This window comes from Echeneis naucrates, chromosome 24 (assembly GCF_900963305.1).
Source record: "Echeneis naucrates chromosome 24, fEcheNa1.1, whole genome shotgun sequence".
Classification (NCBI taxonomy): domain Eukaryota; kingdom Metazoa; phylum Chordata; class Actinopteri; order Carangiformes; family Echeneidae; genus Echeneis; species Echeneis naucrates.
In genome coordinates, this window is record NC_042534.1 from 18040141 (window position 1) to 18054745 (window position 14605).

General features: G+C 42.6%; 1 protein-coding gene across 2 annotated transcripts in view; it reads left to right on the forward strand.

Moving 5' to 3' along the window:
• Positions 1-14605, forward strand: part of rev3l (REV3 like, DNA directed polymerase zeta catalytic subunit) — an 89905-nt gene that overhangs the window by 61640 nt on the left and 13660 nt on the right. For both annotated transcript variants that reach the window (XM_029495787.1, XM_029495788.1), the window contains exons 12-20: positions 588-730; positions 1571-5396; positions 7022-7887; positions 8006-8091; positions 8223-8348; positions 9391-9580; positions 9829-9940; positions 10123-10238; positions 13293-13411. In XM_029495787.1, coding sequence (XP_029351647.1) covers positions 588-730; positions 1571-5396; positions 7022-7887; positions 8006-8091; positions 8223-8348; positions 9391-9580; positions 9829-9940; positions 10123-10238; positions 13293-13411 — 5584 coding nt within the window. The remainder of the gene's footprint in view (positions 1-587; positions 731-1570; positions 5397-7021; positions 7888-8005; positions 8092-8222; positions 8349-9390; positions 9581-9828; positions 9941-10122; positions 10239-13292; positions 13412-14605) is intronic.

Here is a 14605-nt window from a genome sequence, read left to right on the forward strand (position 1 = left end):
AGCAGGAGAGAAGATGGCATAAAAATTCAAACAAAACATACAGATTTGAATAGTGATAAGTGATAAGTACTAGTGTGTAATGATAACAAATGGTAACTTTTGCAGCAGCAGGTATTGAGCAGCAGCATGTATGTCGGTGTTATTCACACTATCAATTTTGATGAGTTGTTATTTCTGTACAGTTAAGGCACATAATTGGCCATGCTCACATTGTACTCCAGGCTTAAACAAGACACCCTTCCATTATTAACTCTTAAAAAAACTAATCAAACAAGATGCAGGTTCTGACCTGCCAGAAATCCACCGGCTTCTCTTGTAAGGTTGTTCATTGTTCATGTGGCACAATATGGCACAGTGACCCCTCTAAACCAAACAGCTGATCTGGCAGAAATTGGGCCTGATTCTAAGAGTAAACAGTCCTAGTATTTTGTTCTAACTTAAGAAAGAATAAAGTAAATCACAAGCAATACATTACTAATGCTGCTGCTGAAGCACAAACAGGTCCTCGCAGTCACTGAGCAGGCAGAAGGTCATTCACAATGAGCTTTGTCTGTGCCAAGTGTAACAAGTCATTCCTGTATGTTCAGGGCCACTTTAAAGGAGGCAGAGGACAGCTTCAGTGTGGAGCAGCAGGAGTCCTCTGATGAAGACATGGAGTGGAGTGGGAATAACTCTCTGTTTGCTGACTTGTCCATCCCTCAGCTTGATGGGGCAGCAGATGAGAACAGTGGTGAGTCATCTCATGCTGAGTACATGAGTCCTACTGAGCCGGCACTTAAATTGATGCTTCTCTTATATATACCCTTGATTCACACTTCATCGAGGATATCACAACCCAGACTGTAAAGCAGCCACACAATATTTTGCATTGATCAAAAGATTTTTTCAGTATGATTCCTTGATTGATTACTGCATAATACAAAGACTTCAGTGTGAGTTTGCTGCATGAAAAGTTAAACATATTTTGTACATACAAGTTAATTCATGATTTTGTTAAAGATTTTTTTTTCAAACTTAATCAAGATTTATGTAAATAGCAACTTTCACACTGAATTTTAGCTCTACAAAAAATATGAATAAAAGTAGTAAGTAAAAGTAAGTAAATAATCTTCAAATATGAAAACAACAAAAAATGACAAAAAATTAAATCCAGCGAAGAGCTTAAGTAAGAAGATTATTCTGTGGATGAACAACACTTTTCTGCTCAATATTCTTGGTGCCTCTGCTTTACTTGTTCCAAGCTGCAACAGCATAACTGGCTCTCATTCACTGATACTTAATGTTGTTCACTTGATATTATTCTGCACCACGGGTAGACAACATGTGTCTGTGTAAATATAGGGCTCTACCAGTTTATAATTCTGTCACTTGAATGGGATTTAGCTGTTCAATGTGAAGATTCAACAGTTTCTGCCTTTTTTTCATATAGACTACCTGATAAAGAGAAATTCCCCCAATTAGTGTTATTGATGATTCTGACCATTAACATAGTTAAATACATCTTTAACTCAAAATTTGAATCAATTTCACTTTTTTGAGCTGCTTGTTCTGCTCTTTTTTGTATCCACAGATTCATCCCTAACTGACAATAGCTCCAGGACTCAATCTTCTCTCATAGTCACAGAAAAGATGCTTGGAAAAAGAAATCAATTCCCTGTTGAGACTGTTCACCTGGAGCCACCTTCTTCAGCTAAGATCCTTCTGGAGTACAAGCACCCTGAGCATAGACCTGTTCATATGCTGGACACTGAGAAACCACCTGACAAGCATTTTCAATCAAAAAGCAGCAAAGACAGCAGTAGTGAATGTTCATCAGGATTTAGGGTTAATAAAGTGATCCCCTATATCCCACCAGTTAAACACCCCATTCCTTGCAAATTAATCAATCATCCTGAGATGTCACCCTGTGTAAACAAAGATGACATCCAACAGCTCTACACTTATGACAAGAAAACCTCTATAGCCTTGGAGAAGACAGAATTAGAAAGTTTCCCTTTAGGTGATGGACATGTCACCAAAAGCAGGAAGAAGTACAGCAGCATAAAGAATGTAGAAACCAATTGTCTGTCCATTCTTCAAAACCACAGGACCTTTTCACTCTGTTACTCTGAGCTTCGGAACTGCTCAGCAAAAACTGAGCTGGAACTGAGCCAGAGGGACAGTAGAAACCCCATCTTGAGGAACATCTCAGTTTCATCACCCATGGAGGAGGGTGACTTGCTTAATCCTCAGGAGGAAGAAATGGGCCAGGACAGTGAAGAGGGAGATGTTGGTGAACTGAAAATCAGGTACGAGGACTATCAGGATAATAAGACTGAGAAGACGATCGTGGCGCAACAGGAAGCACACTACAAGTTCTTTCCCAGTGTCATCCTTTCCAACTGTCTCAATAGGAAAAAAGGTGGAAACAAAAGACTTATTGATTCATGCAGCCAATTAGCAGAGGCCCAGCCTCGTAGGTCTAGGCTAAAAATTAACAAAAAAAGGTTAGGAATAACAGGACAGAGGAACAAATTAAGCATAGTTAATTGCTCTACCTCTGACAGCTTTGATAGCACTAGCCTCACCTCAATCACATTTGGTCGTACACAAACCGTGGATACAGAGATGCCAGTTTCAGATGAAAAGTCAAACGAGGCTGAGCCAGTTAACGATGGCTCCATAACAGAGGAAAAGCCAATCACAAGAGAGGAGTCAGAAATACAGGATGGGTCTATAAATGAAAGAACAGAATCAGAGCTTTCAGAACCCCTGATCACCACCTCTACCACTGTTTCTACCCTTTCTGAAGAATCCAAAAACATGGCAGAGGACAGGTTAAGCCCAATGGAAGATCTATCTGTTAAAGTCACTTGTACCAAACCTTCAACTCTTCCTGGTAGTAAATATACCCTTAGGACCAAACGGAAAATGATTTATGATACTGAGGATGGAGAACACTCAGGTTCCACTCGTTCAAAAAACTCACCAGCTCTCAGAGACAGTAAAGTCAAGGACAGTAACATCCCTACTGGGCAAGAAGGAAAATACCAAAAACGACGCAAGAAAGAACCCCCTATCATCATCAAGTACATCATTATCAACAGGTTCAAAGGACGGAAAAACATGTTGGTTAAGATGTCTAAAGTGAATGTTGAGGAACAGTTGGTATTACTGACACCAGATAAATTAGAGCTCTATAATAAACTTGCTCCTCTGAAGGATTTCTGGCCTAAAGTACCAGAATCCACTGCGGTCAGGTTTCCCCTCACTGAACCGAAGGCCAAGAAACATGCCAAACGCAAGGCAAAGGTCACCTCCAACAATAAGAAAACAGTCAGTAACTTGTCCAGACCTCAAATCAGACAGAGTGGAAGGGTCAAAAGGCCTAAAAGCTGTCAGAACAGCCTGAATCTTCCATCTCTACGACCCTCTCGGCCATGTTACTGTGAGCAAGCCGACGACCATGACATTGAGTATACTGATGTAATGGTAGAGCTGGGATACCTCTCTGATAGATCGCCAAGCCCTACAGACTCCACGCCCCCACGGTGTTGGTCCCCAAGTGACCCTCTTATGGAAAGTTCTGAACAGCTGATAAACCCACTTAGTGATCCATTTCTTAGTTCTTTTCACAAGCTACACACTGGGTCTTCAATCAAAGGAGCACGAAATAAGCGTCAAACTGCCAGGCCTAAGAGGTCAGTAGAGTGTAGACAGAAAGTTAGCAAGCCACCTACTAAGCCTCCGAAGGATGGAGGGCCCAAAAAAGAGAAACTACAACAGAGTAGATTTGCTTCAAGGCAGAAAAAGAAAGCTAAAGATGCAAATGAAGGCACTATCAACAGTTCTACAACCACCAGAAAACCCAAAAGATCTCGTGAAAAGATGACAGCTGAACCCAAAAGCCCTGAATTGAGCAAGGATAGCTCTCAGCTCCTATTCTCTGAGGAAGAACCAACGCTTTCTGAGAATTGCTCTAAAGACGTCCCTCCATTTCAGCAGCAAGTAACCACTGATAGCAATAAACGGACTGCCTCACCATCAGACTGTAGCTCAGTAGCCCAGTCTATAGAGCCAAAGGCTGAGGACTGTGAGACTTCAATCATGGAGGTCAACCAAAGTTTTTCACCAGTGGTTCATGTAAATCAGCAAAGTTGCCAAACCTCTTTGGTGAAAGCAGAGGCTTTGCAGGAGGTGCGCACAGCTTTTCCAACTCCTCTGGCTGGTCGACTCTTACAGGAAGACAGTAAAATACAGACAACAGTGACCTCCTCACACTTGGGTCCTAAGAACGGGGAAATCCCTACACTTTGTGAAACCCCTTCTGGTTTGGCTGTCCTCAAGCAGCTTCTCAGGAAGAGACAGCAAGGACAGACCCTCCCCCTACAAGTGGTTGGTGCAGAGAGACACTCTACTGCTCAGGCCATAGTGCTACTAGATCATACAACTAAACAAGCTAAATCTGTAAAGGTTTCCTCAACTATTCAATGTAAGCCAAGGACCCCAAAATCTTCCACAATTAAGAATAAAAAAAACAGAATTAGGAAAGGCAAGACAAGCAGCACTCAGCTAAATCAGATGGTGAAGCAGGAGGGAAACATACCAGATGATCGCCCCCCCTTTCTGTCAGACCCAGGTATGAATGCCTGCAACTTCATGGAGGACAGCTTGTCACCAGAGCTCCCACACAACTATACATTTGATATAAATGCTATTGATCAGACTGAGTTCTCCAGCCCATACAGCAGCAGTCAATTTGTCCTGACTGATAAAAATTTACCTGTGAAGTTCCTGAGTGATGTAAGCCAAGAAGCTATATCTGCTCACACGGTGGGTCTTGAGAAGAAACTTGATAAGCTGTTTGGTTGTGGGGAGGAACTTCAAAGGGGCTCTGACTTGCACAAAGCAAGGGCTCTCAGCCCTGACCTCTTAGATAAATCTGAATACAGAGAGCCTTTGTCATATCCCAATACATTCATTGATCATGAGAGAATCAAAAACCGAGAGTGGGATCTGCCTTCATGCAAAACCCATTCCCTCAGTCCCTTTCAAGACTTCCACTGTGAGAGAAAGGAACTACTCTTTTCTGTCCTTGAGCCAGTCTTGCCACTTCCTTTGAGCTCAGCATCCTTTGTTGACCAAGAGGACCCCCCAACAGGGGATCTTCTGGAGGGCCTTGATGGACTAACATCCACAACACCCAGTAGCTCTCCCCGCTCCATTGGCTCACTGTCCCTGGTGAGGGCAAGCCATATATTACGGGGGACAGGAAGTGGGGCCCACATTCTAAAGCCCCTCATGTCTCCTCCAAGCCGGGAGGAGATCCTCAACACTCTGCTGGAACTTGAGATGTCAGAAGCTACGTTCCTGGAGCCTTTCTGCAGCGACCCAAGCGATGCCCCAAGGAAACCAATGTAAGAGTACATGCAACAGTGCCGCACACTAAAAAACATTACTTTTACAAGGTATTCATATGAAAAAATTCTGTGTAGCCTGAATATATATCAATATATATATATTAATTAAAATTAAACTGAAAAGCGTCCTAACTGAGGCCATGGAGTATAACCAGAACTCTGTTGGAAGTAAATAAAAATTTTCTTGGGCCCTTCGGCTGGCCACAGTGGTGTGTGACTTTATGGTTGCATGTGTCTGGGCCCAAGAGAATTTTAACTGAGAGTCTGACCCACACAAATAAAAAAAAAAAAAAAAAAAAAAAAAAAAAGCACTGCATGAAAATACAACTTGAATAAAAGTACAACTGTAGCTACAAGCTAATGCATTTAGTTAATAAAATAAAAAATAAATACAAATATTAAATTCAGGGACCCATTCATTCATTCATTCATTCCTTCACCTTCTACCGCTTATCCACTTCCGGGTCTGTGAGCGCAGCTGCCTCACAGAAGAGAACGTTGTGAATTTAATTCCAAGGTCTGGGGCCTTTCTGCGTAAACTTTGCGTGTTCTCCCTGTGCTTATATACGTTTCCTCCAGATATTCCAGTTTCCTCCCACATTCCAAAGATGTACGTGTTTAGGTTGATTGGTGACAATATACAATCAACATTGGTTGATTGCCAATTGTGGATGATGTGGTCCTATTGGCTCCATTGGTCTGTGACCTCCAGTGCTCACTGGATAAGTTTGCAGCTGAGTGTGAAGCAGCTGGGATGAGGATCAGCACCTCTAAATCGGAGGTCATGGTTTTTAGCAGGAAACCGGTGGCATCCGTACTCCGGGTAGGAAATGAGTCCTTATCCCAAGTGAAGGAGTTTAAGTATCTCAGGATCTTGTTCATGAGTGAAGGTAAGATGGAGCATGAGATTGACCGGAGAATCGGAGCAGCAGGGGCGGTGTTGTGTTCGCTCTACTGCAGTTTTGTGACGAAGAGGGAGCTAAGCCAGAAGGCAAAGCTCTCTATCTACTTGTCACTCATGAGCGATGGGTCATGACTGAAAAAACGAGATTGTGGGTACAAGCGGCCGAAATGGGTTTCCTCAGGAGGGTGGCTGGATTCTCCCTTAGAGATAGGGTGAGAAGTTTGGTCATCCAGGAGGGACTTGGAGTAGAGCCGCTGCTCCTTCACGTGGAAAGGAGCCAGTTGAGATGGTTCGGGCGTCTGATAAGGATGCCACCGGGGCGCCTCCCAAGGGAGGTGTTCCTGGCACGCCAGCTGGGAGGAGGCCACTGGGCAGGCCGAAGACCAGGTGGGGAGATTATATCTCCACACTGGCCTGGGAGTGCCTTGAGATCCCTTAGTCAGAGCTGGCCAATGTTGCTGGGGAAAAGGAAGTTTGGGGTCGTCTGCTGGAGCTTCTACCCTTGCGACCCGGCCCTGGATAAGCGGATGAAGATGAATGAAGACATTGGCTGATTGTTTTGTTTTTTTTACTCAAACTGTAGTTGAAAAGTATTTACAGGGTTTTCTTTGATAATCACATTCAGTGTGAGATATTGCATAATACTGTCACAGTATACAAAATACAGTCATTTATTAAGTATAAAGAAGTCAATGATATGCTACTGTCTTTTCTCCAGGGAGGTTGGTGGCCGTAAGCTTATGGTGGGTACCAGACTGGCTAAGGAGCTAGCAGAGTTCAGTGGAGAGCTCTCTTTGGAGGGTCTGTATTTCTGGAAGACGGCTTTCTCAACCATGACACACCCCACTATTGTTACCTCATTTTCCCGAGCTCAGGCCTCAGAAGCGAAAGAGCAGGACGAGCCCAACTTGTCCTCAGACAGTGATAAGAAGGTAATTCTTCTGCCCTGCAAAAACCCACCGAGCAGAGAGCGTGTGAATCTGTGGCTAGAAGCCAAGAAACAGTATGAGTGTTTACAAAAATGTAGGAGAGACATGGGGCTGCTGAAGAACAGTGAGGCTGGGGTGGATGTTGAGGAAAAAAACAGAGAGAGAAAAACTCAGCCATCTGTTTCCCACCACTCAGCAGTGACATCAGAGCGCTCTGGGAATCTTTCCAGTACAAGGACTCAGAGGAGAAAGAAGCTGAGCCTGTCCTTAGTCTTATCTCCAATGAAGAACACAGTCTCTCAAAGTAAATCCTCTCAGGTGACTCCTATTTCAGATGAAGGCACTGTGGCTCTTCAGCAGGGTGACCAAACCAGCTCTCCAGAGTCCCCAGAGCTGCCACCATGGCAGAACTCCTGTCAACCCAGCCCCTCTGGCCCAAACTGGCTCAACAAACCTGAAAACTCTCCAGAGCAACTGTCAACCAGCCCATCTAACTCTCTGGATAGACTAGGAGAGAACCCCACTAGTCCCCCACTCTTCCATGTCAGTAACAGGAATGATGGCAGGACTAGTCCCTATCTCCTTCACAACACCCCTTTCTTAAGGAGAAGTCAGAGAGATCTGGAGCCAATGTGCAGTACACCCATATCTGAGGGTAAGAAATGCCATTTCATCTGTCAGTTATATCTGAGACTGCATTTGTTCTTTCTGCTTTGTTTTTTGATGCTGTTTCTTCACCTGTATCTGCTATTTGTGTTTCGTTCTTGTTGCAGAGAGTCAATGCTCTCAGAGACTTCAGCATAGGAGGATAAGCCATGCGGACCCACTGAGAAGAGTGTTACTGACCACACAGATAAAGGTCAGACTACCTCACCCCATCAGCCATCATATCACAAGTTACAGAAACAGCTTTAGAATTCCACTGTAGATTGAATCCAGTCTGATGTATTGCCTTGATCATGTAGCTCATATTTTCATTGCCATCCACAGAACCAGTTTGCTGCTCTGCATGTGCCAAAGAAAGACAACTCTCAGATTGAAGGGCCCAGCATAGCCAACTCCTATGGCTTCAAAGTCAGCATGCAGAACTTACAGGATGCCAAAGCTCTGCATGAGGTGAGCTACTCTTAAACAAAGTGCTTTTCTCTTACATCAGAGATATAAGTGATTGAATTGCTGGAGCTGGCACTGTTGATGAACTCCATATTACATAGATAGGGTGTTGAACTTCAACAAATGTTTTGCCTCACTCAAATGTGTGAATGGTGAGCCAAGAGAATAAAGCAGTCTCTTAAACCTGACAAACAGTTCTGATAAATATCTCATGTAGGTATAGGTTGATAAGTAATGGACTTTGCTAATGTACCTCACTATGAATGAATAGACACACATGACTTCCTCTTAAATTTGGCATCACTTGGTTGTTATATTAAATCCTAAATTCAATCACACAACAACTTTTAGATCTACTGGAGACTTAGTGACATTTGCCATGTTTTTGTCTCTCAAAACAAGATGGCTTTCCACTAAAAGGGTGATCAGGACTCACAGGGTTATAGCTTCACACATTTACATGAGACTTTAATAGACTTGATTTCATGAATTTATGAATTAATCAATTGTAATTCATATTAAGCTAAACTGATCAAGTCACACTATGAAACAAACACAACTTTTCACCAAGGGATACCTGCTCAAATCAGAACTCAGGGCACAGAAAAGGGATAAACTTGGAGCTCAATATGATCGATCCACGTGGATCCAAACCCATTTGTTCCCTGCCTAACAGCACTGCAGCAAATGCTTCGAGAGAGTAGCCTGGATTTTGCGTTAACACAGGAAACCAGTAGATACAATAAGCATGCTCAACTTCACAGGTATATCTCACAGTAACACGGTTGGAAAGGCAATTATTTGATAAGGAAATGCAAGGGAACACACATGCATCAATAATGGACTTTGGCTGGAGGCCATTTTATCGCACTGGAGCTTGTTGAATTTTACTTGACTACTTCGCTCTTGTGGTTGCTAAAGGCTCCACCTGTACTTGTCCAGAGACTATTAGTAGTGAGGGACATTACAGATGTGACATAATGTGCTTTTTTTAAAGTTCACACCACGTTTGATACAACATTGGTTTTTGTTTCCCACCCCTCAGGTCCAGTACTTAACACTGATGGGCATGGAGCTCCATGCAAGAACTCGTCGTGACCTTGAACCTGACCCCGAGTTTGACCCCATATGTGCCTTATTCTACTGCCTCAGTTCTGATGCTCCCTTGCCAGACATAGACAATACCCAGCTAACTGGTGCCATTGTTGTGGACAAAGACTATCAAAGTAGTGAAGGTGAAGTCTTTCTCCTATAGGGAATGATGCTATTCGCAAACCTTGAGACTTGAGAATTACTTTTCAGTAGTTACCTTCCTCTGAAAACACTACATATAACATATGTTTGTAGTTAAGCAATATAATTTATTTCAGCTCAGTTTACATGTTACCATGGGTTGTTGAGCTTTAATTATTTTACTACAAATTTTTGAAAGTAGGATAACAGGCCCCAACAGTCAACCTGATGGTTTGAATTCCCTGATCAGGTGACAAAGGAACAGCTCCCCTGCTGGTCAGGTCAGGTGTCTCTGGACTGCAGGTGAAATGTGCCACTGATGAGAAGATGCTGATTCAGGAACTGATCACCATCATGAAGAAGTGAGTAGTTGGTCAGCTTGATTCTTTGCTTGTCTTGTGAAGTGCTTCCATTAGTGCTCACAGTTGGGTCAATTTGTGGTTCTTTAAAACATCATACAATTCATGAAAACAACAGCTCTTGCATTACATCTTTGGTGATTTTTGATGTTAAAAATGAGTTAACATTGGAAATTTCCTGTCAGGTTTGACCCAGACATCCTGCTAGGATATGAGGTGCAGATGCGTTCCTGGGGCTACCTTTTGCAGCGTGCTGCAGTGCTTGGGGTGGACCTTTGTCAGCAACTGTCACGAGTACCAGGTAGGGCTCTTCACACCACAGCTAGTGCCAATAGTTTATGTAGAAGCTTAAAGACACTATGTGTAATTTTTTGCCATTGCTCAATAGCCGTCATCAGCATGAAAAGCCGACCTAAAAGAAAGGTTGTGACCTCAGAATCCAATATTATTCCTTTATTCAGCTGGGTCAAAAATGCCAATGCTAACTGTTATTCTCGTTATTTAGTGCCACGGGCTATAAGCACAGAGACCACTACTTCTACAGAGTAGAAGTAGTGGCCTCTGTGCATAGCACGAGGCACTACTTAATATTGTCCATACTTATTATTTAGTGCCACGGGCTATAAGCACAGAGGCCACTACTTCTACACAGTAGAAGTAAGTGGCCTCTGTGCATAGCACGAGGCACTACTTAATATTGTCCATACTTATTATTATTATTCCGTCACATTTTCGGCAGCTAATGCGGGTCGTACCACTGGACGGAGCCCAACAATATATATATCAAAACGTGCGGCTCGATCGGGACAAGTGTGCTAAGTTCTGGGTAGTCGATATTCCAATTTTTCCCAAAGTTATTCCCAACAAACCAGCCGAAATTTTCCATAGAGAATGCATGGGAGCCGACGAAAAATCGCCTCAAAATTTCACCTATTTTCTCAGTCGCGTAGCTCAGTCATACGTGCAACTAGAAATGTCATTCTAACTTTAAAACGGAGGAAATCTTGTGCTCTTTCCAGAATATCAAACCTTTGTCTCCTAAATGGTACGGTTTTCGAACTGCGACCTCTCAAAGGAGCAGTCCGAATCACTTTTTCCTCAAAGTTAGAGTGGAGCCGCTCGTTAAGTAGAGTGAGAGCACTGTGAAAAAGTAACCGACATTTTCATGTTTAACTCGAGCTCACGGCCAAACCGTGAAAACACCTGTTTTTGGCCGAATTGACTGTAATGCAAATCAAGGTTTCACTAAAAACAATTTCACTCTGACTTCGCACTGTCCCTACACGCTCATTATAAGGACTTTTCAAATCAAATAAAGACTTTCGGAATCTCCAGACTCTTCTGTCTTTCACGGTGTTTTCATTTTTCGGACCGGAGCTACGGTTTGCTCGCAATTCGAAGTAGTTCGGGACGTGGTCAAAAGCCACTTTTCGGCGAGTTTTCGGGAGAGTCTGAGCTCTGACCCGAACGAATTCTCAAATCACCGTGACGACCGCATCTCTCTCAGCTCAGGTCTGTGGATCAAACCCACCCCACTTTGGAGCCTCACTGCTTCATCATACTTTGTCACAGAAACGCCGTTCAAAGTTTAAATGGGTCAGAAGACTTTAAACTCTGTTTGTGACAAAAGGCTTTATGATAGCTCCTACGCTTATTACGCAATCACAGATCAATTGTCATGCTGGTCTCATCTCACTCTGTCTGTGGGCTATGGCCACAGACAGAGTGTCTCAAAGACACACAGATATATAGAGATGCAGACACAGACAGATATACAGACGCACACAGAGACAGATATCCAGACGCACTCACACATGTACACAGACACACACAGAGACAAATATCCAGACGCACTCACACATATACACAGACGCAAACAGAGACAGATATACAGACGCACTCACACATATACACAGACAGAAATAGAGGCAGATATAGACACGCACTCAGACATATACACAGACATACACAGACAGATATACAGACGCACTCACACATATACACAGACATACACACAGTCAGATAGACAGATGCACTCAGACATATACACAGACACACACAGAGACAGATATCCAGAAGCACTTACACATATACACAGACAGAAATAGAGGCAGGTATAGACACGCACTCACACATATACACAGACATACAAAGAGACAGATATACAGACACACTCATTAAATCGAGCTCAATCGGTTCGCCGAACGGAAATTTCAGCAGGAAGGCTTTCGACAGCATGACGGTACGCGGGTTGCATACACCGTGACGACCGCATCTCTCTCAGCTCAGGTCTGTGGATCAAACCCACCCCACTTTAGAGCCTCACTGCTTCGTCATACTTTGTCACAGAAACGCCGTTCAAAGTTTAAACGGGTCAGAAGACTTTGAACTCTGTTTGTGACAAAAGGCTTTATGATAGCTCCTATGCTTACTACGCAATTACAGATCAATTGTCATGCTGGTCTCATCTCACTCTGTCTGTGGCCTATGGCCATCACTTTGAATGATTTCTTCTCAAAGATACACACAGAGATATAGAGATGCAGACACAGACAGATATACAGACGCACACAGAGACAGATATCCAGACGCACTCACACATGTACACAGACACACACAGAGACAAATATCCAGACGCACTCACACATGTACACAGACACACACATAGACAAATATCCAGACGCACTCACACATATACACAGACAGAAATAGAGGCAGATATACAGATGCACTCATACATATAGACAGACATACACACAGTCAGATAGACAGATGCACTCACATTTACACAGACTTACACAGAGACAGATATACAGATGCACTCACACATTTACACAGACATACACAGAGACAGATACACAGACACACACAGAAACAGATATACAGACACACTCAGTGAATCAAGCTCAATCGGTTCTCCGAACGGACATTTCAGCAGGTAGGCTTTCGACAGCATGACGGTACGTGGGTTGCTCGTCCAGGTCAGGGGCGACGGGCAACGGGCCCCGGGTCCCGTGGCACTTCAAAATTTCCCTGGAATTTTCTAGTTTCATTTCTTCTTCTACTGAAGTTAGAATGTTAAGCAGCCAGCTTCGTCTTGTAATACTATGAGTTGTATTAATTTACTGATACTGAATAATTTTTTCAAAAATAGCTCAGTCCACTAAAGGTGGAACTCATTTACAAAGTTTTTGCTGTTATATACAAATGTTTCTGGGTCTGTTTGTTGTGAATTTAAGTATGTATGGGTTTTCCCACTGTGTTTTACATGAATGTGTTGTAGCTGAGAGGAGAGCCTCTGGCAACCACCTCCCCTTCCTCTATAATGTGGGTCTGGTTCAATGTGTGTCCTCAGGTGATTCCAAAGAGAATCGCTTTGCTGCAGACATGGATGAGTATGGAGCTGACACCATGACTGAGATCAACATTGTTGGACGCATCATGATAAACCTGTGGAGGCTGATGAAGACTGAGGCAGGTGACCTCCATCCTCTCACCCTCACCGCTAGCAGCGCCATTTCTCTCATCTTTCAGGCAGATTTCTCACCACTATTTGATCCATGCTACATATTAATTTAGTCCTTTGTTTAGACTAAGAAGTAAAATCAATAAAAACAATAATTTCACTCAGGATACAAGATGTACCATAAAAGTGAAAAGGCACAAAAATTATGGAACTGAAAGAGACTCTACCAATAAGCAGTGTCATCATCACCAAGAATCGGCATATGTCATCATTACAAATCTCAGTGCACATCACATTTTCCTTAGAAAGCCTCGCTATTCAAATTACATCTCATTCACAAGTTGCAAAAATCCACATGGTCAGACATATTCACAAAGAGAAAACCAGCCAGGCTGTCCCAGGAAGGAAATAAGCCATCAAACGAGCAAGAGAAAGAGCCTTAACTATAGTATCTTATTATCAATCAGTTAATAATTCAAAATTATCATTAAGTAAGGGCCCCATATTTTCTAAAATACCTCCAGTTCACTGTTCAGGTTAAAAAGTAGTTGTTCATAGTTCGGTATTTTATTAATTTCTCCACACCATTCATCAAAAGGTATGGCATTTTTTGTTTTACAGTGCCTAAGTACTATCCTACAGCCAGTAATTAGAGCTACACCATGAAACTGGCCTGTCAAACCTACCCCTTCTGATATTGTATCTAGTATGCAGAGTGTTGTGCTTTGTATCATTTCAGTACCAAGTACCTTGTTAAGGCAGAATATTATATTATTGTCATATCATTTGGTCATTTGACAATTGTATAGCATGTGTTTAAATGTCCCTTTGTCCCAATCACATCTCCCAACACAAATCAGATTCCTGTAGTTTTGAGTCTTTCCACCTTACATGGAGTTCAGTAGCTTCTATGAATAATCCTATAAGTGATTAATCTCATTTGTATTTCACTTGTTTTACACCAGAAACCCACAATTTCTCTGAATCTCTCATCAGTTATTTCTCTTTTCAAATCCTCTTCCCAGGCTTTTTTGAGACCATTGAGTTTTGGTGGGAGAGATTGTCTCATAGTACTATAAAATCTCAAAGTCCACCACTTCACCTGATGTCTGTTCTGTAACATCTCTACATATTTTTATTTTTTTATTTTATAGTCAGTTGTTTTATTTGTTATTATTTATTATTATTTTATTTTAGTGGAT